General features: G+C 42.3%; 1 protein-coding gene across 1 annotated transcript in view; it reads right to left on the bottom strand.

Annotated features, from left to right (window-relative positions):
• The window catches only part of ell2 (elongation factor for RNA polymerase II 2), a 56,597-nt gene extending 39,837 nt beyond the window's left edge, over positions 1-16,760 (bottom strand). Inside the window, exons 1-2 of the mRNA XM_080528711.1 lie at positions 16,613-16,760; positions 2,563-2,610 (exon numbers count right to left, since the gene is read on the bottom strand). Of these exons, the coding sequence (XP_080384837.1) occupies positions 2,563-2,610; positions 16,613-16,744 (180 nt within the window). The 5' untranslated portion in view covers positions 16,745-16,760. The remainder of the gene's footprint in view (positions 1-2,562; positions 2,611-16,612) is intronic.
• Positions 16,761-27,434: the final 10,674 nt, after the last annotated feature.

Below are 27,434 nucleotides of genomic sequence, written 5' to 3' on the forward strand. Positions count from 1 at the left end.
CTTGGCAGTAGGCAGTCATCAGTCAATCGTCTCATTCACAGAACAACATGGGTTACTTGCACTGTTTGATCGCGTCATCAAAAAAAGTATTGTATTTGGTAAACAATCAGTATTTTCACACATTCGGAGCAAATGTGCGTTTTTTTTGCTATTTTCGGCCGAATCATTTCAGTGGAATAGCTCATCTCTATCACCATTGAAGTTCGATCATTTTGACCAGGACATTCCTCAGGATTAAAATTAGTCCCCCCCGCCAAAAAAGAATTCACTGAATGATTTTGATATATTTGGGCATACTAGAAAAACACGTCATTTGGCTACTAGACAGACTACCGTATTTTCCGGACTATAAGTCGCGGTTTTTTTCATACTTTGGCTGGTCTTATAGTCAGGTGCGACTTATATATCAATAATTCATAATCTCTGACTGACATGAACTGACATACGGTAATCTCTGACTGACATGAACCACGGAGTAAACATTACCGTCTACAACCACGAGAGGGCGCTCTAGGCGTGTGGCAACGAGTAGGCCTACCACTGAAAAAGACAGCTGATGACACAAACAAAATGGAGTCAAAAAGAAAATCCTATTCTGCAGATTACAAACTGCAACTTGTAAAATATGCAGCCGAAAACGGTAATCGAGCAACAGAAAGAAAGTTTGGAGTGAGTGAGAAACTTGTGAGGGACTGGCGAAAAGCAGAGGTTACTCTCACTGCCATGAAGAAAACGAAGAAAGCGAAATCGCGGGCTGAAAGCTAGATGGCCAGAGATGGAGGAACGAGTCCACAGATGGGTGCTTGAACAACGTGCTGCCGGGAGAGGCTTGTCAACAGTGCAGTTACGTCTCCACGCCCTGGCAGTGGCCAAGGAGATGAATATCAATGACTTTGCTTGTTGGACTCGCTGGCTTGTTATGTCCGTTTTCGCCTATTCAGCCTCCCAGGTAGGCCTATGTTCTTTATTAATGTGTTCATCTTTATTCATTAATGTGTTACGTTAACATACCGGACACCTATTGAGCCTGTTGTTCTGTGTGCTATAATATGTACGGTGGTTGAATAACTGTTGTGTTACGTTAACATACCGGACACCTATTGAGCCTGTTGTTCTGTGTGCTATAATATGTACGGTGGTTGAATAACTGTTGTGTTACGTTAACATACCGGACACCTATTGAGCCTGTTGTTCTGTGTGCTGTAATATGTACGGTGGTTGAATAACTGTTGTGTTACATTAACATACCGGACACCTATTGAGCCTGTTGTTCTGTGTGCTATAATATGTACGGTGGTTGAATAACTGTTGTGTTACGGTACGTTAACATACCGGACACATTACATTTTTGGGCATTTAGCATAGGCCTTATTCCATAGCGACTTTACAACCAATTTAGCCTATTCAGCCTCCCAGGTATGTTCTTTATTAATGTGTTAATATTTTTTAGTTATTTATTTTTTATTCATCACATACCGGACACCGGTATTCAGCGGCATTCAGCCTGAGCCTGTTGTTCTGTGTGCTATTGTGTAATTGAATAACTGAATGTTTTTGAGAAATACATTTCTACGGTAAATAAATGCGACTTATAGTCCAGTGCGACTTATATGTGGTTTTTCCCTCTTCATGACCCATTTTTTGACTGCTGCGACTTATACTCGGGTGCGACTTATAGTCCGGAAAATACGGTACTCGCATGCTTCCCTGTGTGTGCCAGAAGTTGACGAAAGCGCTCAGTGAAAAAGCAAAAGAAAGCAAAATGTAAGCGCATGTGTTTATGTTTAGAAACAATCGTATTTTATCAGCTTTTATGAGGACGTGTGGACTCTAAACATTTGAGAGAGTGGGGGGTGAGATACATTTAGAGTTGAACAAATACATACCCCCATGATTTCATGGGTTTCATCGCAGGCATGTAAATGAAATTAATATGGGGCACCAACAACTGGAGGGAACAGCACCCAGTCACACCACAGGGGTGCAAACTGGTGATTGCCCAAAAAGGTGAAAACGAAGAAAATAATCAATGCACGGCTAACCTTAGAGGATAAACACATTTTTGACAGGGGGTAGCGCTAGCACTAATGGTGTTAAATAGATATTGCTAGCTCTAATGGTGGCCCTGACCTTAACACCTGTATAATTACTTTGAAAACAGTTTACCGTGACTGTGTTTTCCACGCTGTCTGGAATTGTACCTAGCTGCCTGAAGCTAAAAGTTACAGTGGAGTTTAGCAGACAGGGAGATTAGTTAGCTCGCCCATCATGTGACTTGGATGAGACTTAGACCCCGCCCCCCCAAATAAAAATATTTTGCAGATCTACACGATTCACATGGATGACCTATTTTGAGGTAAAAACGGCTAATTTAGCAGAAAGGTGAAAAGTGTGCACCCCTGCAACGGCTGTAAGGGGTTGCATGGTTCTTCCAGGGGCACTGCAGCCAAAGTGCAGGATGACAGCCATGACCACTGAAGCAGTCTGTAAACTACTGCCCTGCCTATCACCAATATCAGCTTCCATGGCAAAAACAAAGATTTGGGGTACACCAATACTTACCCCTTGGAGTCCCTTGAATTGAATTGCTGGCCGGGAGGACGGTACATTCTGGAAAAGGAGAGGGAGAAAAGATTACCGAAATGAAATTAGATTCAATTCGTTAACAGCATAGAGTGAGCTCAAGGTTTAAATCAGCTGGTCTAATGTAATGAGGAAATCCATGGCAGCATAGGTTCTTCCCAGACTAGTAATGTTTTGGAACTCAAGAAACTTCCCATTAGCAACTCTCCCTTTTCATTCCCCCTGAGGGCCTTGACTATGTACCACATGACTATACTGGTATTTCCAGTACTTGATTTCTGTGGCAGCAAAAAACCAATTGAACCCAATAAAAGTTATTGTCATCAGAGGTCCAACAGAGTTCATAGTGGAGACAGGCAATGCTGGGAAAAGACTCAAGTACCCATCCTAGTTAGATTGCATGGAAGCACGGAAGAAGTGTCTGTATCGACACAGATACAGCACCAAAGATGGGCGTCAGGCACGTACCGTAATTTCCGGACTATAAGCCGCTACTTTTTTCCCATGCTTTGAACCCTGCGGCCTATGGCCGGAAAAGAGTGAGACAGGCAGTTCGCGCGAACAACGAAAGCAAAAGTGGAACCAAATGCAGTACGAGAGACAGAAAGAGAGCAACTCAGACATTACGAGAGAGAGACAGTTTGAGCAAAGGAAGTTTTCATGCACAAAGTCCACAAACCCTCATTATGGAAAACAAACGAAGAAATGCATATGATGCAGCTTTTAAGTTAAAGGCAGTCGATCTGTCTGTCAAAGAAGGAAATAGAGCTGCTGCACGTACCCTTGGCATCAATGAATCAATGGTGAGACGTTGGAGACGCCAGCGTGAAGAACTGGCTCAATGCAAAAAGCTTTGTTTTTTGTTATGGTACTAGGCTATACCAGTGTTTCCTCTATATGCATTTATTGGTGGCGGGCCGCCACGAATGAATTTCCTCCGCCACGAATTGATTCAGTCCACAAAAAAAAAAAATATATATATATATAGATATAGATATATTTTAGCTGATTAAAATATATCTGATCCTAGATCAGCGCTATAATGGATGTTGACTAAAAGTGCACCTAAATCCACGCCCATCTCTCTCTAACCGCTGATCCAAAATCAGATTAATGACATTAGGGCTACTCCTGATTGGTCTAAATGTGAACCGGCATGAGAACCGTGCAGACTCAACCATCCCCGCTCAGCTTCCGAAATGCTCGGGCGCCTGTGTTTTCTCCTCGCAAATAACGGGCTAAAAGTCACCGGTAGTACCATCTAAAAGATACAAAAAGCTGATCTAGCTAGCTAGGTGCACAAATAAGATATCACGTTAAATAACAGCGACAGATGGATGGATTTTTCAAGAAAAAAGATGTCCCAGACACTTCAAACATTGCTGAAGCTAGCAGTGGCTATGAGCGATACGAAACTGCATGGCTGGGTGTCGTATTGCAGGATTTCTCTATAAGTTTCTCTATATATTTCGGGACGAGGAGCAGCATGGCATGGTCGGACCTTCCCAGCGGTGCCCTCGGGAACGAACGGTAAGCCTCGTTGATAGTAACGTAGCAGTGGTCTAGTATGTTAGCTCCTCTGCTGGGGCATGACACCTGTTGTTTGTAATTGGGAAGTTCTGTTGGTGTGATTAAAATCGCCGAGCACAATAACTGCTGCGTCGGGATTAGAGTTTTCCACAGAGGAGATGTAGGTAATACTTGGGACATTGCAATTGAAATTGCGTTCAAAGTAAAACACACACACACACGCAAATATTGACAGTAGAGCTTGGCTTGATAGTGTATATCCCCACTGTGCTGGGTCGCCTCCACACCTGGCACCACAGAGGCCCGTTAATAAGACTGCTGTCTGTGGATTAGTTCGAAAAAAATGTGTCCAATACAACGTTGTAGTTGTTTAGTACAAATGGGTCTATAGCAGCTAGGTAACATTAGCCCTGTATCAGAGTTGTGTTGTTGGGTCTTGTAGCAGGGTTAGCTATAGCAGCTAGGTAACATTAGTCCTGTATCAGAGTTGTGTTGTTGGGTCTTGTAGCAGGGTTAGCTATAGCAGCTAGGTAACATTAGTCCTGTATCAGAGGTGTGTTGTTGGGTCTTGTAGCAGGGTTAGCTATAGCAGCTAGGTAACATTAGTCCTGTATCAGAGTTGTGTTGTTGGGTCTTGTAGCAGGGTTAGCTATAGCAGCTAGGTAACATTAGTCCTGTATCAGAGGTGTGTTGTTGGGTCTTGTAGCAGGGTTAGCTATAGCAGCTAGGTAACATTAGTCCTGTATCAGAGGTGTGTTGTTGGGTCTTGTAGCAGGGTTAGCTATAGCAGCTAGGTAACATTAGTCCTGTATCAGAGTTGTGTTGTTGGGTCTTGTAGCAGGGTTAGCTATAGCAGCTAGGTAACATTAGTCCTGTATCAGAGTTGTGTTGTTGGGTCTTGTACAGTTGCTCAAAATGCAGATAAGAGAAAGTATAGGCTAATATCAAACAACAATCCTAGAGATGACTAACTCAAACGTACGCATAACTAAATAAAAGCAGGCCAACTAACGACAGCTACACGCCCTCAACTGGGAACATAAAGGATAAATGAATTTTGCAATCGAATCGAATTTTGCAATCTGTGTCCTACAGCGACAGCTGGTCGTGCAAATGAGGATCTGGGAAGATTTTTGTAGCTTTTTTTTTTTTTTGCCATCCTCCCTCTAGTTTGAAATTCGGTCGTTGTTTTGAGCGCGCGTGCGCGTTTCATGCGCGTGCACGCGGAAAAAAAATCGCACGCGCTGCGCGCGCGGACAGACCTATCCACCACCAATGGAAAAATTCCTGGAGGAAACACTGTATACTGTAGATCACTGCCGCGTTTATTATTTCTACACAGTGTACACGTTTCGAATGCTGTTAAACATGTGAAAGTTTGTGTGTCTGAAACGCTATGTGATACAGTAGAGTTTACACAGCACAGTACATGTTCTGTACTATTGCACTAAATGGTAACACTTGAATAAGTTATGCAAATATGCAACTTGTTTGTTGAAATGTTAATAAAATGGAAGCTTCCCCAAACAGCCATCTCTTTCCCGACAATCCCCTCTGTGCACGAACCCTTACATATGGTAATTAAACATTAAAACACCTGCTGCTTATAGTCCAGTGCGGCTTGTATATGTACACATTAGATGTTTTCCCTAAATTTAGCTGGTGCGGCTTACATTCAGGTGCGCTTTATAGTCCGGAAATTACGGTATTCTGAAATGAAAAATCTGTGTAATTAGATAGAGACTATGATGATCGTGAGTGAAGATATTATCAAAGCGTACTCGCCTGTCGATCACCCGTACGCTTTGATAATATCTTCATTCACGATCATCTAGTCGAGTCTCACGCCTGCGCCGTCTGTTGTTCTTCCTGCACACAGGTAAAAATATCCAGGATCTAGCAGCGTTGTCGTGCTCGCGCAAACAAACCCGGCGAAAGTTTTACTTGGTCCGGACAAGTAAAACGGCGTTAATGTCATGTTTGTCTACACTTTTTTCAGTTCTGTCCACACATTTTCAATCGGATTGAGGTCTGGGCTTTGTGATGGCCACTCCAATACCTTGACTTTGTTGTCCACAAGCCATTTTGCCACAACTTTGGAGGTATGCTTGGGGTCATTGTCCATTTGGAAGACCCTTTTGCGACCAAACTTTTTCAACATATCCACATGATTCGCCTTCCTCATGACGCCATCTATTTTATGAAGTGCACCAGTCCCTCCTGCAGCAATGCACCCCCACAACATGAGGCTGCCACCCCGTGCTTCCCGTTTGGGTTGGTGTTCGGCTTGCAAGCCTCTCCCTTTGTCCTCCAAACATAACAATGGTCATTATGGCCAAACAGTTACATTTCTGGTTCATCAGACCAGAGGACATTTTTCCAAAAAGTAAGATCTTTGTCCCCATATGCAGTTGCAAACCGTTGTCTGGCTTTTTTATGGTGGTTTTGGAGCAGTGGCTTCTTCCTTGCTGAGGTTATGTCATATAGGACTTGTTTTGCTGTGAAAGTAGATACTTTTGTACCGGTTTCCTCCAGCATCGTCACACGGTCCTTTGCTGTTGTTCTGGGATTGATTTGCACTTTTCGCACCAAAGTAGGTTCATCTCTAGGAGACAATATGCCAGGGTTTCATACACACCACCCAGGTACACACACAGTATGTTCATCTCTAGGAGACAATATGCCAGGGTTTCCTCTAGGAGACAATATGCCAGGGTTTCCAGGGTTTCCCTATAGAAGGAATCAGAATATGTGACAATTTAATTAAAAATGGTTCCTGGTGTCCAGGAAGAAACAAACGTGAGAAATTCCGGTCATCATATTTAAATATAATATAGGTTTTTGTTGCGGTGATTAGCTGTTGTGTAGCCTATATATGCCATTTAATGTCTATTTCTCATCTGATACGATTAGATGCGAGCTATATAATAATATAGAGCTCTGGACGCCACTCTGGAGCGCAAAAATGAAGTTCACGCTATATTGCAAAACTTGATAGATTAAACATTACTGACCCTTAAAATGCCCCCAGGGTGCTTTTCACCAGTATTGAACGGACAGACAACCTTCCAGACCTGCAGTACCCCAACATCTATAATTACCTTATCAACTTTCCCTCATCCTACTCTGGAGAGTCTTTAAGCCCCTTTCACACATTAGGGCTGCCACAAACGATTATTTTCATAGTCGACTAGTCACCGATTATTTTAACGATTAGTCGACTAATCGGATCATAAATTACAGCTTATCGCACAATTACTCAATCGCTCTTATTTAGCTATCATCTTCTAAATCAGCTTCTAAATTTAGCTTGAAGTTGTTAGTTGTTGTTGTAGGCATGTGCTAACTAAAAATAAAGACAATTAAAATGATTGTTCACTCAAAAATAGATATTTTAATGAACTTTGCAGATTTATTTCTGGCATCACTTGCATGTAATGTAATGTAAAGAGTAGTAGAGGGTGCAAACTGCTGAGTAAAATGAGGTAGGCTAGGCACTAGGCAACCAAAAGAATACAAAAACAAAAATAAATACTTGTACAGAGTACAAAAGTTTTGCTTTGCTTCACTCATCTCATAGTAGAACGCGCCTTCTTAGCACTGTAACGTTAAGACAACATTTTTAGCTATTTGATAAGTATCGCTTTGATGACAACGTAAAATAATGTAAGAAGGCTTTTAACGTAACGATATCGTTAGCCAATAACAAGCTAACTAGCTTACCGAGACGAGCCATCGTCTTCCTCGTCATCTGCCACAACGTGCTTCCTTTTTAGATGCTCGCGCATCATAGACGTGCTGCCATGATAAGCGAGTTCAGCTTTGCACATTTTACATTTTACATTCTTTTTTTCAACGTTGTGGTTGAAATGCTCCCACACTTTATAGGTACGAGGACAGGAAGACATTTCTCTGTTTGTTTTTCCGGGGAAGTCACGTGTGCCCCGGATGACCGACACTGCGCATGTACATCAAAGACACTGGGAGACGCTAGCCAGTGGCAGCTTCAGGGAAGAAAAACGAATGCTTATCGAATGAAATGAATGGTCTTTATTGTCATTGATATAGTACAGGTACCAAACAACGAAATTTGGGAGGGGGGGCTCCCCTGGTGCTAGGCAAAAAAAAAAAAACAAAAAAAAAAACGCTTATTTCAGCTCCCAAAAAACATGCGACTACGGCGATTACCAAATATGTCGGCGACGATTTTGGTAGTCGACGTCGTCGTGACTAGTCGACTAATCGTGGCAGCCTTACCACACATACGAGCCTTCCCAGTCTAAGTAAACAGAATACGTCCCGCAACATGTTAGTGAGCAACAGGCTTCTTTTAGCTTAGCCTTTGGTAGCCCTGCAAAATCCATGCCTAATGCATAGCTCAAACTTGCCGTACCATAATAAAAGCCTGTTAAATAAATAAGATATTAACGTTAGGAAGCGTTGTATTCTGTACCTGATATGAAGTGGTCACTACACAAGCGGAATTCGTTGCTTGTGGGGTCCCATCGCTCTTTTCGCTTCTAGCACGTTCTATTGCAGTAATCCATTTATATTGTCTTTCGGGATCTTTGGGAATCTGATAAAATGCTCTCCCTTTTACTTGTCTGATTGTTCTGGCATCCCGGCGCACAGCTGCTATCGACCATGTTGAATACAGCAGGCGAAGAGACAAGCTGTCAGTAGTTATCGGGGCCAGCAAAACACCCGCTTTCTTGCCAAAAAGGCGGTGTTTTGATTTCGACTCTTGCGTGACGTCAACTACCGGAGCTCTATAAAGTAATTCTTCAGCTTAGTTTGTCTCGCCATTTTTACCTCTTGCTCGCTCTCGCTCGCTATGGTGGCCCGCTAAGGCAGGGTTGCCAGATGGGGCGGTTTACCGCTGAATGGGCTACTGGATTTAGCGGTTATAGACTGGTTAGGCTGTAAATGGTCAATCCCATCTGGCAACCCTGCCACTAGGCAGGCTCTTACCACTGTTTCTTCATTGAAGAATTCAGGCTAGCCTACACATTAATAATAATACAAAATATATAGCCTATATATTCGTCTTTTTTAATATAGAAGGAATCAGAATATGTGACAATTTAATTTTAGCAAATTGTATTCAAATAGTGCTTAGAGGGAATTATTTTCACCGGACATTATGACCAAAGAGGATTAAATGTGTCAGACTTCAACAGATTTTACCGGACTAAGACCGGTAATTACCGGTTAACGGAAACCCAGTGATACGCATCTCCTTCCTGTCCCATGGTGTGTTGCGTGGCGTTTGGAAATTGCTCCCAAGGATGAACCAGACTTGTGGAGATTTTCTTGTTTAGTTTTTTTGTTTTTCCCATGATGTCAAGCAAAGAGGAACTGAGTTTGAAAGTAGGCCTTAAAATACATCCACGGGTACACCTCCAATTGACTAATGATGTCAATTAGCCTATCAGAAGCTTCTAAAGCCATGAGAATTTGGGGGAATTTTCCAAGCTGTTTAAAGGCACAGTCAATTTAGCGTATGTAAACTTCACTTGCACACTGGAATTGTGATATAGTGAATAAGTAAAATAATCTGTCTGTAAACAATTGTTGTTGTGCCATGCACAGAGTAGATGTCCTAACCAACTGGCCAAAACTATAGTTTGTTAACATGAAATCTGTGGAGTGGTTTAAACATAAGTGTGTGTAAATTCCGACTTGAACTGTATGGATTTTTATGAATGAACTTTTAATGGCGTTTGCTGTTACTGAAGTGGATGAAGTTACAATAGCTCTAATTGAACTGCAGTCAATTAGCACAGTTGCTAGGTGTCACACAGGAAGATATTTATTTAACCAGTTAAATAATTCAAATATACTGACAGTTCAACTAGATTACATGCAGTGTTTCCTCTATATGCATGTATTGGTGGCGGGCCGCCACGAATGAATTTCCTCCACCACGAATTGATTCAGTCCACAAAAAAAAAAAAAAAAAAGAAAATCCACCTCTGAACATTTTTGCTGATTAAAATATATCTGATCCTAGATCAGCGCTATAATGGATGTTGACTATAAGTGCACCTAAATCCACGCCCATCTCTCTCTAACCGCTGATCCAAAATCAGATTAATGACATTAAACATTCAGTTGACGACGTGACACAAGGGCTACTCCTGATTGGTCTAAATGTGAACCGGCATGAGAACCGTGCAGACTCAACCATGACTGCTGAAAAACTGTCGCAAATTGAAGAACTCGCGCAAGTTGGAAACACTGGGAAACTTTCGCCAAGTTGGACATACTTTTCCTGTTGTGTTTGAGACGGAGCCAAGACTGCTCGTTTGGAAGGACATTGGATCCGTGAGTCAGTGTTTTTCAACCTTTTTTGTGCCACGGCACATTTCTTACCTTGAAAAAATCCCACGGCACACCGCCATCCCAAATGTTACAAAATGATACATAGTAGCCTATCATATACGTAACATTATATAACATATATTACTTGTCGTTATACTCACTCAGTGCGAAGCCTGGCCCTGTATGTTGGCCATGTATGCGAGCCTTGCCACAATTTGTCACTTGCAAGCAGCTTTGCGTCATCACACTTCTCATCAGTTAAAACGGTTTTCAGCTCCTCCCGTAACTCAAACACGCGGGCCGGCACTTTTCCGCAGGACAATCATCGGACCGCCATATGGAGCAATAACGTCTTATGCTGGGCTCCCGTCTCTTCACATAATGCTGCATATAAGCGGCTTTTCAGAGGTCTTGTTTTTACAAAGTTTACCATACGAACAACAGCATTCAACACATCAGATATCTCCGCTGGGAAGTCTCGGCAACATAGCTGCTTGCTCCATCAGTGCAGACACTTACGCAGCTGTCCCACTGAAGTCCTCCCCTGTTGTTGTTTTTATGCAATGTCTTGCAAAAAAGACATTTTCTGTGATTGTGTCTCCATCCACAAAGCGTGCATTGGCCAAGAGTTGAGCCAAGACTCAAGTTGCAAAGCAAACTGCCCACTGCCACGTATCTTCTCCAAAACAACATTTTCGACAATGCGTCTGGCAATCGTCTTAATGAATGAATGAAACAATGTAGGTTATTTTTTATAATCTTGGGGTATGGGCATACAATCGTTAGGTTTTTCAGTCACGTATTCACACACCCTCCTGTCAATCACTTGGAAGAGGCCGCTTTGCGGACGGCGATACGCTTTTCTCTGACTGTTACCATTCTTAAGCCGATCTTTTTGGGCTCGTCAACTTCTAACATTACACTCTGTAATAGTGTTGTTCCGATACCATTTTTTGATCCCGATACCGATACCTGACCGTGCAGTACTTGCCGATACCGAGTACCGATCCGATACCACGGCGTTTGAAAAAACAAAACAAAAAAACATGTTTTTTGAGCCGCATACTCACCTCGATGTAAAATTATTGCTAACACTTAGTCTGGCACTGCTCAAAACCTTTATAAAACAGGAAAAAATACCAACAGAGAGTGAATGCTATAGAACTTTTTTTTATTGTCTACCTGGTATGGTGACAAGAAAATCAACCCCTTATAAAACCTGAAATGTGGCTCTCACAGATGCCAATCAGTGCAATATCCATTTAAGATATAAAACAGTCGTAGTAGTAGTGCAACAGCAAGTGAACATTTACAAACAAAATAACTTTAGTACTTAAAAAAAATTAAAAAAACATTTAAAAATGTAGTACTCGCCAATACCGATACCAGCATTTTGGTGCGTATCGGTGGCCATGCCGATACTAGTATCGGTATCGGAACAACACTACTCTGTAATATCATATTTCTTGGCTGCTGGACAGTTGTTTGATGCCTCTGCTTCATTGACCACCATGTTCTTAAAATTGGCATCGTAACTCCTCCTCTGTTGTTTGACCAACCACTTGAGCCACTTTTTTCGAGCTGGTCCGAGTGTGTCTCTGCGGTGTCTCTCCGCGGGTGTGTGTGTGAGTGTGTCTCCATCTCTCCAGGCACCGTCACTGGGGTGTGTGTGAGAGGGAGAAACACGGTGGCTCGCGTGGGGAACAGTCTTTTGGCGCCATACGTTGTTGTGAATTAATATTGACGTGTAAAAGTCTAGGGCGCGAATATAAGACGATGCAACTTTTTCAGACTTTTTTCTGGGGAAAAAACCCCGTCTTATATTCGGGTCAATACGGTAAGTGGAATTTGATAATTTCCCACGGCACATCTGATGATCTCTGGTTGAAAAACACTGCCGTGAGTAACGTAAACCTTCAGAGCTGATGGATGGAAACCGGTATCACAAGTTTATATTCTGTATATATATTATTATTTTTTTGCCATCCTTTTTTGGATTTTGAGCGCACGTGCACGCGGAAAAAAACGCGCGCGCTATGCGCGCGGATAGGGCTCTCCGCCACGAATGTAAAAATTCCTGGAGGAAATACTGACATGCACTGGCGGAGTCAGGGGGGGGCGGGGGGCGACCGCCCCTCCTGGTGCCCCCACGGTTGAAAAACATCTTGCTTAAGTGGCCTTTTGAGTGGCAAAAATGCCCTTTTGAGTGGCGAAAATTAGAGGATGTGCCCTATTGGTGACCCTCCAATGGTCTAAACTTGACCATGTGCCCCCACAGTTGAAAAACGTTGCACTAAAGTGCCCTTTTGAGTGGCAAAAATGCCCTTTTGAGTGGCGAAAATTAGAGGATGTGCCCTATTGGTGCCCTTCCAAAGGTCTAAACTTGACCATGTGCACTGATGGGGTCCCATGTTGTGCAGTAGGTGCCCTTTTTTTCTTTTCGCCCCTGCCCTTCAAACAGCCTGAGTCCGCCACTGATTACATGTAATGTTTGACCCACTTTCCCGATCTCAATCCTCCCTGACAGTTTTTGAAAAACATAAGGTATGACAGCACAGGCGTGTTGAGCTGCACACGTGCGCTGAGCTGCACACTGCTACAGTGAAGCCAGCAGCCAGCTCTGTGGAGACTGGTGGTTGACACAATAAACAGTGTTCCCTTGCATTGGCTGTGTTCGCCACAGCTTCCCCCTGCCGAAGTTTGTAGAACCAGCCACAGCATTTTGCGTTACTTTTACACACACACACACACACACACACACTCCAGTGGATAGTTCAGTTCAGCCCCCACACAAATCAAAGAGAGAGAAACAAAAAGCAGGCAGTTTTGGCTGCTCAGTCAGCAAGTGATGGTAGGTTGTTCATGGCAGTGTGTATGGACTTAACTACCATTTTATCTCCCATCAGGTTGCTAAACAGGCCGAAAACACTTGCATGACTTGGAGTATTGCCTCCTGCTATTGGCCTACTGGGACCATTTGTTTGGGAATCACTTTCTCTATCAGTAGTGCTACTATTGTATGACCTGTTAACCTGTGCACATCTTACAGCCCCTCACACACTCATTGTAATTATTGTGTATCATCGTCTCATTACTGTACATTGCTGTGACTGCAGAGCAGTGAATGCAGAGCTCGCTCTGCAAACTTGGCCGTGTGGCAAATGGATTCCTATATTACATTTCACCAGCTACATTTGAGTTCACTGTGGAAACTTGTTGAGTTTACCTCCACGCAGAAACCACATGCGTGCGCCAGTTCTGTAACTGAATCCTCCAAACATTCTGAGCTATGGACTAGGCCTATATCTACTCTGACTAGCCATCTTCTTGATATTACAGAAATGTTGTTGACTTCTCTTTCTCTTCATCCCCCTGGCCTCCTCAGAAGCCCTTACACACCCTTTTAACAGGTTCATATTTGGTCTTTATAGATTGCTTGGTTCAAATACAAACCAATGACTAGTGGCAGTCTTATTTTTTCTCAACTCACTTAAGAAATTATTGTGTAGAGAATTGAGGAAAAGGTTTGCAAAACGTATTTTACAGTTTGCATACATACACCAATGCATATCACATACCTAGGGGTGCAACGGTTCAGTTGGCCCACGGTTCGGTATGAACCTCAGTCTTTGGGTCGCAAACTGTATACATTTTAAGTAAGAAACTGTTACTTTAATTTATGTTGCTTAGCCTATACTTACATTCAGACACCGTCATATTCTGGAATGTATATTATAATGTAAAAAATATAAATAGCTATATATAAAACAAAAAACACTTTCAAATGTAAAAAATGAAACAAACACTTTCAAATGTAAAAGTGCCTCTTAGGCTTGACTCCTGGTATAGGAGAGGAAGAATTTAAAGTAAAAGTGCACTTTAGGCTTGACAGGTAGACCATACCTGTGGTGGCCTGGGAAAACCCGTCGGATGTCGCTGGCGTTCGTTTGTGGCAAAGAGCAAAAATAGATGGAAATGTCCTATTTCGGCGATTTTGATATTATGTGGTATTCTAGTACTTTGAACTCCATACTACATTATGGTGAATAAACATTTTAAGAAAACAAAAGAGAAAGTACTTATTTTTATGTTTTTGTGGTGGGTAGTTTGCTAGCGAAACAACGTCACGTTGAACGTGTCTCATTCTCAGTTAAGCAACGCACGCACACATGAGCGAAAGGAGAGACGATACTTCCACCTGTGTTATTGCCAGTTTACTGATGCTCACAATATAAGCATAAAGTAATAAAATCTTAACTAGAAGACACACAAATGGATCTGTCCCTCGCATACCGACGAGGCGAGCAGACTAACACCGCATCACAAGCAGACCGGCCGATCTGCATAGGCTCCTCCCCCGACCCGGAGGAGAAAGGGGTCGGGGGCAGCATTTCTCACCTTTCACTTTTTTTGACATGATACATTAAGATGCTCATAACTTTTAAAATAAAGGGCTATCTCAGTCATTCAACCAGTTATGAATAGCTGAGAACTTCTAATTTATGGAAATATTAAAAAATGAAAATGTCAAAATGCCACCATGTGAAGGGTTTTCCCAGGCCACCACACATATATGACACGCATGAAGCAAAAACCGAAAATGACCCCACAACGCAGATTTGTACCAATCCGGGGCTTCCTCAAACTGTTCCGATGTTCTATACTCCGCTCACCATGACAAACATTTGAACATGAAGCTCGACCTCCGACTTTCAATGGAACGCATCATAAACCGAAAAACCGACATTCACTAGTGCGTATTAAACTGTGGATGGAGAACTGTACTGTTCAATATAAAACCGAGAACCGTTGCACCCCTACTGGTCACTGTCAGGAGCATGATGCCATTAAAATAGGTTTAAACCACATGAGTGACACTTATCATCGATAAGTATCATCGTCATTGATTTAATGGTTTGTAAAATCACTCTGCCTCGTCATGGAGGAACGAACTTCTTGAAACTCTGTTTTGTTGTTTGTTTTTAAACAAACGTTAAACTTGTTTAAAGCCCTCAATGATCACATTGTGGCTCCTAAATCGTTACTGCAGCTTTAAGCTGCACGTGAACCATATTCAGAGTCGAAGCAAAATTTGATAGCAAGGTAGTCATAGCTAGTCTAAACAAAACTGGCATTGTCTGGACAAAGCATTTCGTCAATTACAACTAGGATACCCAGTCAAATCGAATTAAAATCAAATCTAATTCTGGTTGACACCTAGCAAACATACGTAATGACTGCAAATAAAGAATAAACTGCAAGCCGGCAAGCTAGATTGACATTGATAGCCACGTGACACAGCTGCCTATATTATTCTCAATTTTGCCACGTTTGTTTCAGACTAAATGGAATACTTCAGCATTGCACCAACGCATTCATATCCAAAGAAAATACTTAAAAATGTATTATCGTTCACCAACACCCAACAGTCGAGTTGGTACTGTACTATAAACGCTAAATATTGGTAACTCAGTAAATCAAGTTGGCTGTGGATGTTTAAGAAAAATCAGCTTAGATATAATTGTTCCATCCTTCTCAGCTAATTGGTCAGCTAGCGAACTTTTGATGAGGCCGTTTGCTAGCAGGCTAGCTTGATAGCACCTCAAATTAATCTATCAAACTCTTAAACACAGCTAGACTAACTCGCTAAAACCGGTGTGCAATTTTCAAAGTCGCGTTTCTAACTGTCAAGACCCCCCTCATACACAAAGTACTAGTGTCATGCAAGACAAATGTCTGAATATTTTGCTGTTTATCACTAAAGTAAACATGAATCGTATAGCTAAAATAGCTTAGCGAATCGAGCTAACCGGTAGTGGAGTTGTACTGGCATTTGCTGACATTTTTGGACATGGCCAGGGAGGGGGTAGACAGACAAGTTAACATACCACATTTTTCTAGGAGAGAAAATAGCATTTGGTTGACACTGCTTTGATTAATACATGCTTCAGTCCAATTAATCTGTCTAGCAAAGTATTAAACTAGTACGACCAACTTCTTCATCTGATATGGATTAGCTAGCTATTGAATGTGAATTTGACAGAACGTCGCTAGCGACTACAGCAAAGTTGGCTAGCTGGCTCAACCTGTGCGTGGGAGTTTTGCTCACCACCACTTTTGATAACCTCGGTAGCCAACTATAACCTTAGTGAATGAGTCATTCCATTCAACGTACCTTACAGTTTTGGTAGCCCTCTATCGCTCTAAAGGCTGTCTCTGTCAATTTCACATGCAAGACGGTGACTCGGTCTGCATTCCGTCGGCCACAGTTCAGTCCATATCTCCCATCCTCGGAGAGCGCCGCCATCTTTACCAGCCCTCCACCATCGTCCCTCTGACTTCCGTGCACACAGCTACTCTATCTTGTACTGTCGCCAGCTCACATTCAAGGGAGGGACTCCCACTAGGGCATGTTCTAGATTTCTGCGTCTGATTGGGATTACTTTTTCTTACCTCCCTTTAAAACCAGATGTAATTTGAGCTGTCCTCTGAGACAGCACTCACTCGGAGTTCATGAATGCAGGAGTTGTCGTGATAAAAGTACTTTTTGGAGAGAGATGACAAAGGTAGATCTGTGTTCGTTATTACGTCATAGAACAATAAGGTGTCATGTAGACTTGTATGAGCCATTATAAGCACACAAACACATCCCCCTGTATCTTGTATGATTTTATTATCTGCACACATCATCTGACCTTAACTGCTCTGAATGGATATAAAATTATGCAACCATGGTACAATTACGTTTTCATCATTCAACCTGTAATCCGACTTCAAATCAAATGGAAATCATCAAATCAATCACTATCTATGAAAGTAAACGAGTAAATACGAGGCTATACTCGTTTAGATTGTAGTATCTCAAGAAAAAGTAATAGATATTAGACAATGCATTATTAGACAATGCAACCACAAGCCACCCTCTATGTACTGTACACCCGCATCTCTCAGAGTTATCCTCCATGCACATTTTATAGCCTATTGTGTTACAGTAGTGCAGTCAAAAACTAACCAAACTTGTACAACTGTTGTGGAGACTATTGTTTTTGAAAAAATGTAGAGGAGGCAGCATGCATGTAAATAATGTCCCCATAGTCTAGAACACTTAAGAACAAGTGCTTTCCTAACTGCTAAATTGAAGCAGGCCTTATTTCGATCATAAAAACATCCTAACCTTAACTTTCTCTACTAGGTTCTTAATATGCACTCTAAAAAAGAACCTGTCATCCACCCAAATACCCAAGTACTTAATAACTTTAATAATAACTTTTATTTGTATAGCACTTTTCCTGCAAATGTTGCAGGTATTATAGGATTATAGGATGACACTCTTTCATTTGAGTCCCCTCGTAAGGTGTGAATGCTAACATTATCTAAGATCTGGGACCGAGCTCTGGAAAAGATCATACATTAAGTCAATCAAATATTGGTTTTCTTAGCATTGAGAACCAACTATAGACCATATTATGAGTCAGCTGTTTAAAGGCAGTCTGGAGCTCATCAACAGCCTGACTGAGGTAAGACGCTACTGAGTAGACTATTGTATCGTCTGCATGAAGATCTGTAAACATGTCCTTCCCAATGTTATACAAATAGTAAACAAGACAGGGGCTAGAATTGAACCCTGGGGGGTCTCCCTTAGAGATCTCAATTCGGTTGTTAAGTCATGGCGTGTTTCCGGGTCCAAAGTTGGCTGAGGCGCTCTCTTCGAAATGCCTCAGTAATAATAATAATTCATTATATTTATATAGCGCTTTTCCGAGGCTCAAAGACCCTGACAAATATGGGAAAAACGGGAAAGTTCTGTGTCCCTTGTTGTATGAATAGATCCAAGTCTAAAAAACGATTGAACTGTCATTCTACCGCTGTAGTACACTGGTACTCTGGTGCAGGGAATTTCTGGTTTGGACCCGGAAATTGCTAAACGTCGCGTTTGACGTCAGACTTAACAACCGTTAAGCTTGACTTGTGACCATCTGTATACACACTGGGTTCTGGGACAGATCTGCCATAGAGGCATTCTAGACACATGCCTAGGGCCCATTCTCCACTAGGAGGGCCAGACAGAGGCTGTGCTGGAAATGGCAGCATATTGTATACTAGCATACTCAATGAGTATATACTGCATACTGCCTACTAAATTCATAATAAGTATGCCAGTACCAGCCGAATGTTTGAAACTGCAGTATGCATACTGCCGCATCCTCCCAGAATGCATTTCGCACCGGCCGGCAGCGGGGATTTTAAATCCTCCATTTTTAACCTCCATTGGCTAAATGCTGTAATTTTGGCTCTACAAGTGTTAACATGTAATTTTCTTAAGTTTTAATATGTTTTCAGGTGAGAAAGTAACCATATATATTCCCAAAATGTGTCCAGTTTATCAAAATAAGCCGTTTATATATCTGATCTGACGTTTTTCCCACTTCTGTTCACTAGCTACATTATGTTGCTTAGAGACCTTCACTGCGGGGTTCGACAAAAACGTCGTAAGATATTAGTTAAACAAGTTGTACAATTATTTGGCTAAAGTAACTAGCTTAATTTATTGTTATCTTAGCAGTTGGTAAAAGAACAGGATTAAAATAAATATGAGCAATAACATATCGTGGGCTTGCTACAGCAAGCACAATACAACCCAACGTGTTCCGTCTGAAGCTACAATACTGGGATCATTCGTGATTGGGCTACAGGCAGTCAAATACTAGGCGAACGTGTGTGTAAGACACAAATAAACTTGGATTTCATGCATTTCAAGTAGCATCTTTGTAATCATGTCTAAGAATGCATTTCACCATGTACATTCCCAATATAGTTAAAATACCACCTTGCACCCGTGATCAGACTTAGCTGGGGTGCTGCAGCTGAAGAATATCAAATAGAGTGCAAAAAAGCAGCATCTGCACACTCAAATCTGTGCAAAAAACAACGTTAATTCATAGCTTTCATGTGACGTCACAGCATAGTGGAAACGCCCACCTGACGGGCAAAAGGCACTTTTTGCGGGCAAAACCCACGGGCAAAACCCACTTTTTGCGGGTTAATAACTTTGATTTCCCGTGGGTTAGGAAAATAATTCCAACGTGTCCGGAAAGAGGAGGAGCCAGGGAATCCAAAAGTTTTTGAATGGAGTCGATCCTCCACTCCTATCACAGTGGACACAGCAAGGAGCGAATTAGCGGTAGAACTCCCGAACGCCCGGTTGATCGAGTTTCGTATTAAAAGTATATGTTCTCGGGGTGTCAGCGCGGTGTGTAAGGGCTCAAAATGACCGTATACTGATGGTGAATTTAGAGAAATTAAAACTGTGTTTGTAGCACCTCCATAGCCGGTGTTATTCACGGTCAAAGCCGGTCAAGGAGGCACCCTTTGCGGCTTAATAACTTTGATTCTCCGGGGGTTACGGTAAAAATTCCAACGTGTTCGGAAAGAGGAGAAACCAGGGAATCGAAAAGTTTTTGAATGGAGTCGATTCTCCACTCCTATCACCGTGGACACAGCAATGAGCGAATTCCCGGGTAGAAATATCCCCTCGACCCGCTGTCAGCGGGAGTTCCGTCCAGCAGCGGTAGAACTCCCGAACGCCCGGTTGATCGAGTTTCGTATTAAACGTATATGTATACAACAACCTGTAGCGAATACCCTGGCAATCTAACAATTATATTAGAGTGTATAATGCATAAACTGGGCATAGTCATGGTCTTTGCTTGGCTGGCTGGTTGGCTGCATTAACCTGTTGTTGTTACTTGTATGTTCATTACGTTACGTCAAATGAATGCCCCCTAAGTCAAATCCATCAACTGAAGATAACTCGTGAGTTTAGAATGAGAAGGTTCTATCTCCGTTTAGAATGATAAGGTTCTATCTCCGTTTAGAATGATAAGGTTCTATCTCTGTTTAGAATTATAAGGTTCTATCTCCGTTTAGAATGAGAAGGTTCTATCTCCGTTTAGAATGATAAGGTTCTATCTCCGTTTAGAATGATAAGGTTCTATCTCCGTTTAGGGTAGTTCAGAGATATTGAGCGTCAAAGTTTTGACATTCCATTATGTTTTGTGAGATGGAACCTTTGTATTTTATTAACCGTTTGCGTCCACTCGCCATGTTGCTATGATCCTTTTTGCCCGTCAGATGGTGGTTGCTAGGGAAGAAACCACGTGACTGAAAGCTATGAATTGCGAGCTTTCGGTCTCCAGGGTCTCAGACCATGTAAACAACAGCTGTATGACGAGTTTGTATGACGCAGTTTGACGAGACTGAAGAGACGCGCAATGCATTTTGGGGATTGAGTTGCTGAATAGTGTGCTGTCATGGCATACTCAAAGATTCAGCAAAATCTAGTATACATACTAGATTTCTCACATACAAAAATGTCACATACTATACAGTGTGAACGCACTCGCATACTCAAATCTACGTAATATCTAGTATGAGTACTATGCTGGTATGCTATTCCGATCACAGCCTGTATGTTAGCAGTGACATATATAGCTTTTAACCCATGGAGGTAAACAATTTAAATGGAGGATTTAAAATCCCCGCTGCCGGCCGGTGCGAAAGGCATTCTGGGATACTGAGATGCAGTATATTACAGTGTGAACGGCATACTATTGGCAATATTGGCATACTTATTATGAATTTAGTATGCAGTAGCCTATGCAGTATATACTCAATGAGTATGCTAGTATGCAGTAAGCTAGTATGCCATTTTGAACACAGTCATAGGCTATCTGTTAGCAGCTTTTTGGCTTTATTCAAAGTCTATACAACTTTTTTCAGCTTCAACACGGAGGTGGGAAATGTTAATAACCCTCCTCACAAAGTGCGGGCGAGGTCTGACGCTAAAGAGCCCATGCAACAAAGCCTCTGAAATTTGGCTACAAAGCTATTCAAGATGTGTTGAATGAAATTAAAGTTGATAATTGGACCCCCAAAGCTGCGCAATATTAGGTGTGTCAATTAATAACAGTAGTGGGGCATCCTTGAAACTGCAGAAATTGCAACGATGCAAAGAAGAATATAAAAATGTGTATAAGACAAAAACATGTATAAGACAGAAACATGTATAAGACCACTGGTGGACTTATGGGGGGGGGGCAGGGGGGGGGCGACCGCCCCTCCTGGTGCCCCCGCGGTTGAAAAACGTCTCTCTTAAGTGGCCTTTTGAGTGGCAAAAATGCCCTTTTGAGTGGCGAAAATGAGAGGACGTACCCTATTGGCTGCCCTTCCAATGGTCTAAACTTGACCATGTGCACTGATGGGGTCCCATGTTGTGCAGTAGGTTCCCTTTTTTTCTTTTCGCCCCTGACCTTCAAACAGCCTGAGTCCGCCACTGTATAAGACGCTCAGAGAGCTAGGCCTGAGGACTTCACCTCATCACATGTCAGGAGAAAGCAGGAGGAGAACGTTTCCATTTAAATATATACATCTGGATGACTAAAGAAGACACATTAAAAATCAAATGTAAAATGCAATGTGTATTGTTGTGTATTGTTCTATGGGCCTATACTTTCCACTATAAATAGTACCGAATGTTCTATGGGCCTATACTTTCCACTATAAATAGTACCGAAATATAAATAGATAAGCTAGAATATATACCTATGGATGAGCCTAATAATCATGTGGCAGTTAAAAGTAATTTTGCTTTTAAAAAATCCAGTCAGCCTAGTGTTAGGGTTAGGGTTAGGGTTAGTGTAATCTATCCATTGAATCCTGAACCACTCTATAGCCATGTCACCCATACCAACATCACTGAGTCTTGCCCAACAGCAGCTCATGTTCGACAGACTCAAATGCTTTGGACAGATCAATAAACATGGCAGCACAGTGCTGCTTTCAGTCCAAGGCATTCATAATATTGTTTGTTACCAACATGGCTGCTGTTATGGTACTATGACCTGGTCTAAAGCCAGACTGACTTTCACTTCAAATATTGTTGTCAGCTAACAATTAACAGCTAAGAGTATTAGTATAGTGTTCCTAATAAGGTGTCCGGTGAGTGTACACTTTGTTGTACTTCTACTGTTCTACAGTTCTAATACATACTGAGGAATTGCTAATCTCTCAAAGTGTGATAACAATTATTTAATCTGGTGAATGTTACTTGCTCATTACAAAAAGTTGTGCCTGATATGATTTATAATAGACATATATTACTGTACAATAAGTCACAATTCCAGAGTCCAGAAACATATATTATACACCTCTGCAAAGTTGGATGACGACCATCACATAAACCAACATGCTATGATGGTGTTACCACATCCTACTGTGTGAGGTTTGGTTTGAACTATTTCACTGTTATTTTCTCTCGTCTCTCTATGGTTAGTTAGCACAAGACAGTAAATCAACATCCTTTTACAGTACATACAATACAATGTTTGGATTTAGACCTCATGGCACCATACCATTTTCTGTCATGACCGAAATACAATGATACCACCAAAAATGAACGTAAATACAATATCATTTTCTAAACTGCCCAAGGGGTCCCTTAAACAGGGCGATTATGCAGCATGTTTTGGTGTGGCGTAGTCTCAGACAGGGTGTGGGAAAGGCTGTGTGAATCCAATAGATTACTGTAGCCTGCTCACCACACCCATCCTGTCAGCTTAGTCACACACACACACACACACACACACACACGCACAGAGACACACACACACACATACACACACGTACAGACACACACACACACACACACACACACACACTCACATGGACATTGAAAACACCTTATGCACATTCAGACAATTACATTGTGAACATTGACACTCAAGAATTATTACTCATTAACACGCATGCATGCACGCACATACACACCCACACACACACACACACACACACACACACACACACACACACACACACACACACACAAACACATACTCATCTGAAACATTAGCTAGGCCCTTGATATACCAACAGACCTTCATAATCTTACAATATACTCTTTTGGTCTTTTGGCATTTCTTACAAAACAAAAACAATAGAACTGAAAATAATGGCAAAAAAACTCCCTACATGTCATCTTATATAAGATGCATTTAAGTCATTAATTGAACAGCCATTGTTTTTACAAAGGCCCTAAGCCATTAGGCAGCCATTGTTGGGTTTTAAGATTTAGCTGTCACTGGACAAAGATCCTCAAGCCCCCACGCCCGCTCTGTTGATATTTGCCAGGGTTTGGAAAGGGAAAATGTTAATTAGAGTGCTCACACACGTTGTTTATGTTGATAGTGTAGCCAGATGATAAGGGCATTAGCTTCAGTAGCCAGTATCATTCAAACAGATACTGCTGAAAGACTGAGCTGGTCTGGCAACGCTAAATGGATTGACGGGATGGTTTGCCAAGTCAAGTGGGGGTTGGGGGGGGGGGGTTACCCCTATATCCATACCATCTGCTTAGCTTACACATTTCTTCCATTTGGTAACTCTCTCCCTGTCTCACATGCTCCAGACTCTCCTCCACCCTCCTCCTACCTGCAAATCTATTTCCAGAGACATCAGAAGTTAATCATTAATCAGCGTGTTATTTGGATAGGCTCCACCATGGGTGATAATCAGCAGCACATGAAGCCTCTAATCACTAAGAGATAAAGATGCTCCTGCTCTGCTACAGGGTGTTATGCCCGTGGATTCAGGTCAGGTCTAGGATAGGATCTTGTTCATCTTAATTCAGGATTTGAGGCCAGGAATGTGATTTGCATTTAAGGACCAATGGCTGTGGAAGGTGGAAGGTGGAAGGTGATATGGAAGGTGGAAGGTGGAAGGAGGAAGGAGGAAGGTGGAAGGAGGAAGGTGGAAGGTGATATGGAAGGTGGAAGGTGATATGGAAGGTGGAAGGTGGAAGGTGATATGGAAGGTGGAAGGTGGAAGGTGGAAGGTGATATGGAAGGTGGAAGGTGGAAGGTGAAAGGTGAAAGGTGATATGGAAGGTGGAAGGTGGAAGGTGAAAGGTGAAAGGTGATATGGAAGGTGGAAGGTGGAAGGTGAAAGGTGAAAGGTGAAAGGTGATATGGAAGGTGGAAGGTGGAAGGTGATATGGAAGGTGGAAGGTGAAAGGTGAAAGGTGAAATGTGATATGGAAGGTGGAAGGTGAAACCACACCATGACACAAAGAAGGAGTCACAATTGTACATCACATTATTGTAATTGTGAGTTTAGTGATACAAAGTGTGACAAAATTCCATAGTGGTCCCACAACTGTGTGTTTCCATAAAGGTTAGGGTTAGGTTAACAGAAATAATAAATCAAAAGCTGGACGTGACTGTTTATGGGATTTCTCATCAACAGGTCAGTATTTTTGCTCATGATGTTCACAGTGAAATTTTTTCTCAACACCAACAGAAAGGCTTTCAGAACATCAGGCAGCACCTGTAACACACAAATCAGTCTAGTTGCAGCTGCATGTCAGTTGTTTTAGAGGCCTTCCCCAACCATACTGTACTGGCTCAGATAGCGCTTCTTTATTTTATTTTTTATTTTTAGTACTTTTCATCAACTACACGCACATTTACATTTACATTTTTGGCATTTAGCAGAGGTCTTATTCCAAAGCGACTTACAATCGTTACATTTGACTAAGCAAGTGAATCATGAATATACAATAGGCCTAGATGCATATCAGCATAATACTGAGGTACAGTTGACAACTATTTAATGTAATTGGTCATTTTGATAGTTAACTGATGTGTGTTTATGGTATTTCAAAAAGTGTTACCTGGAAGCGTGACCAAGACAGTTCATTGCCAATTGGACATTACACATGCACAACTACACGTGGCACTCTGGCCTTGAAGGCCAGTTCTATTGGCAGTGGGAAAAAAAACATCTGCTGTGTTAGAGAGAGAGAGAGAGAGAGAGAGAGAGAGAGAGAGAGAGAGAGAGAGAAGGGAAAGAGAGAGAGAGAAGAGAGAGAGACAGACAGAGAAGAGAGAATGAGAGAAGAGAGAGAGAGAGAAAGAGAGAGAGAAGAGACAGAGAGAGAGAGACAGACAGACAGACAGAGAAGAGAGAATGAGAGAAGAGAGAGAGAGAGAGAAAGAGAGAGAGAAGAGAGAGAGAGGGAGAGAGAAAAGAGAGAGAGAGAGAGAGAGAGAGAGAGAAAGAGAGAGAGAGAAAGAGAGAGAGACAGAGAGATTCTCACTCTCACATATTTTCAAGTAGTGCTTCTGAAACTTTTTTATGCAAAGGACTGTCATCTCTGATACGTCACTGATCGCTGGCCCATTGCAAATAAGTTGTTTATCTACCATGTCAATGTTTCTTTTTACAGCAATCCTAACCGATACACTCTCGAGATATTTTCACAACTCTTGAGTGAAAAAGAGTGAAAAAAAATACTTCCTTCATCAATCGTTTTTTCTTCCCCTTGCTTCGCCCCCTGGTACCCCTTCACAGACCCCACTTTGAGAATTCCTGTTTTAGAGCATGTTTCATCCCCATCATTATGCACCAGACTGTTAAAAAGACAAATGATTGGAGGTTAGTACAAGACGATGCTCTCAGTACATTCTGAACATGATACTCAGTGTCCTCCCCACTTCCTCTCCAGTTCTGCATACTGGACACATATATAGTACTGTATACATAGTCCCAAACACAGTGTCTTACAAGACACGTGGGGAAGCACAATTCCACTGTTTGTCTGTGTTCTGTGTGTGTGTGTGTGTGTGTGTGTCTGTGTGTGTCCGTATTGTAACAATCCTGTATGAGGCCCGTTAACAGCTCCTCCAAGCGAGTTAACTCTCTTGGTGTAGTGGTTAGCGCGGCCGTCGGTTATGCGGGAGATCGGTGTTCGATTCCCGCATGGGGCGAGTTACACTACAAGTTCCCGTTCGCTACACTGGTGTCAGAAGTGGGATGGAAGGAAGGCCATCGGAGAGGCGTGTCCACGTGAGGGACTTGACATAGTGAAGCGTGAGGGCACGCTCTCCCGAACGGTGAGGATAGTGTAACGATCCTGGATGAGGCCCGTTAACAGCTCCGCCAAGGGAGTTAACTCTCTTGGTGTTGTGGTTAGCGCGGCCGTCGGTTATGCGGGAGATCGTGGTTCGACTCCCGCATGGGGCGAGTTACACTACCAGTTCCCGTTCGCTACAGTATGTATGAATCTGTGTTTCTGTGTGTGTCCGTGTCTGTGTCTGTGTGTGTTTGTGTATGTGTGCGCATGTGTGTTCAGTATTTAAAGACCTTGAAAGCACTGGCAGCTTCACCAGTTAATGATTGACCAGGCCAGTGAAAGTGGACACTTACGCCGCTGACTCTTATCGCAGGAAACCACAAAGCCCTCTGGAGCCGTATCTCAAAGCTGACATTAATGGGGAGGACCAGTGTCTCATTTAAAGAGACAGGTCAATTTCGCTGTTGCCCGGTGCGATAGAGATCCGCTGCACACACATAGTATTCACACAAACGGATGGTTTAACTGAAAGCAGAGCGCTGTCATTGTGGGCCTGTTATGAGGCCTCATTTATTGACTGATGACGAGTTCTCCCAGGTGTTGAATCGAAGTGACAATAATTGAGAAAACGAGAGATATCAGCACACAGGTTGCTGCTGTCATAATGTGTTTATTAGGACAATGACATACATCATCCACCTCACTCTATCACAATACCTGAAGAAGTCTAATGAGTTTACCTAAAAAGATGAATTGATCTCTAAGCGAAATCAGCTTACAGCCTTGATATTACAGTTTGAACATTTGTTCTGGAAACGTCTACCTGCTTCCCACTCCACTCATTCTGCCTGGTCGTTTACTTCCCTATTTCTCTACAAGAGGAATAACGATGAGATTCAAATACTCCCTTCTCATCCTGTAGTTTAGGGTACTTGTTTGGAGATGTTGGAGTAATTTGTAGGACCCCCCCTCTCCTTTTCTTTCCTCTCCTCTCCTCTCCTATCCTCTCCTCGCCTCGCCTCTCCTCTCCTCTCCTCTCCTCTCCTCTCCTCTCCTCTCCTCTCCTCCCCTCTCCTCTCCTCTCCACCCC

This window comes from Nansenia antarctica (genome assembly GCF_963989245.1).
Source record: "Nansenia antarctica genome assembly, chromosome: 4".
In the NCBI taxonomy this organism is placed as follows: Eukaryota; Metazoa; Chordata; class Actinopteri; order Argentiniformes; family Microstomatidae; genus Nansenia; species Nansenia antarctica.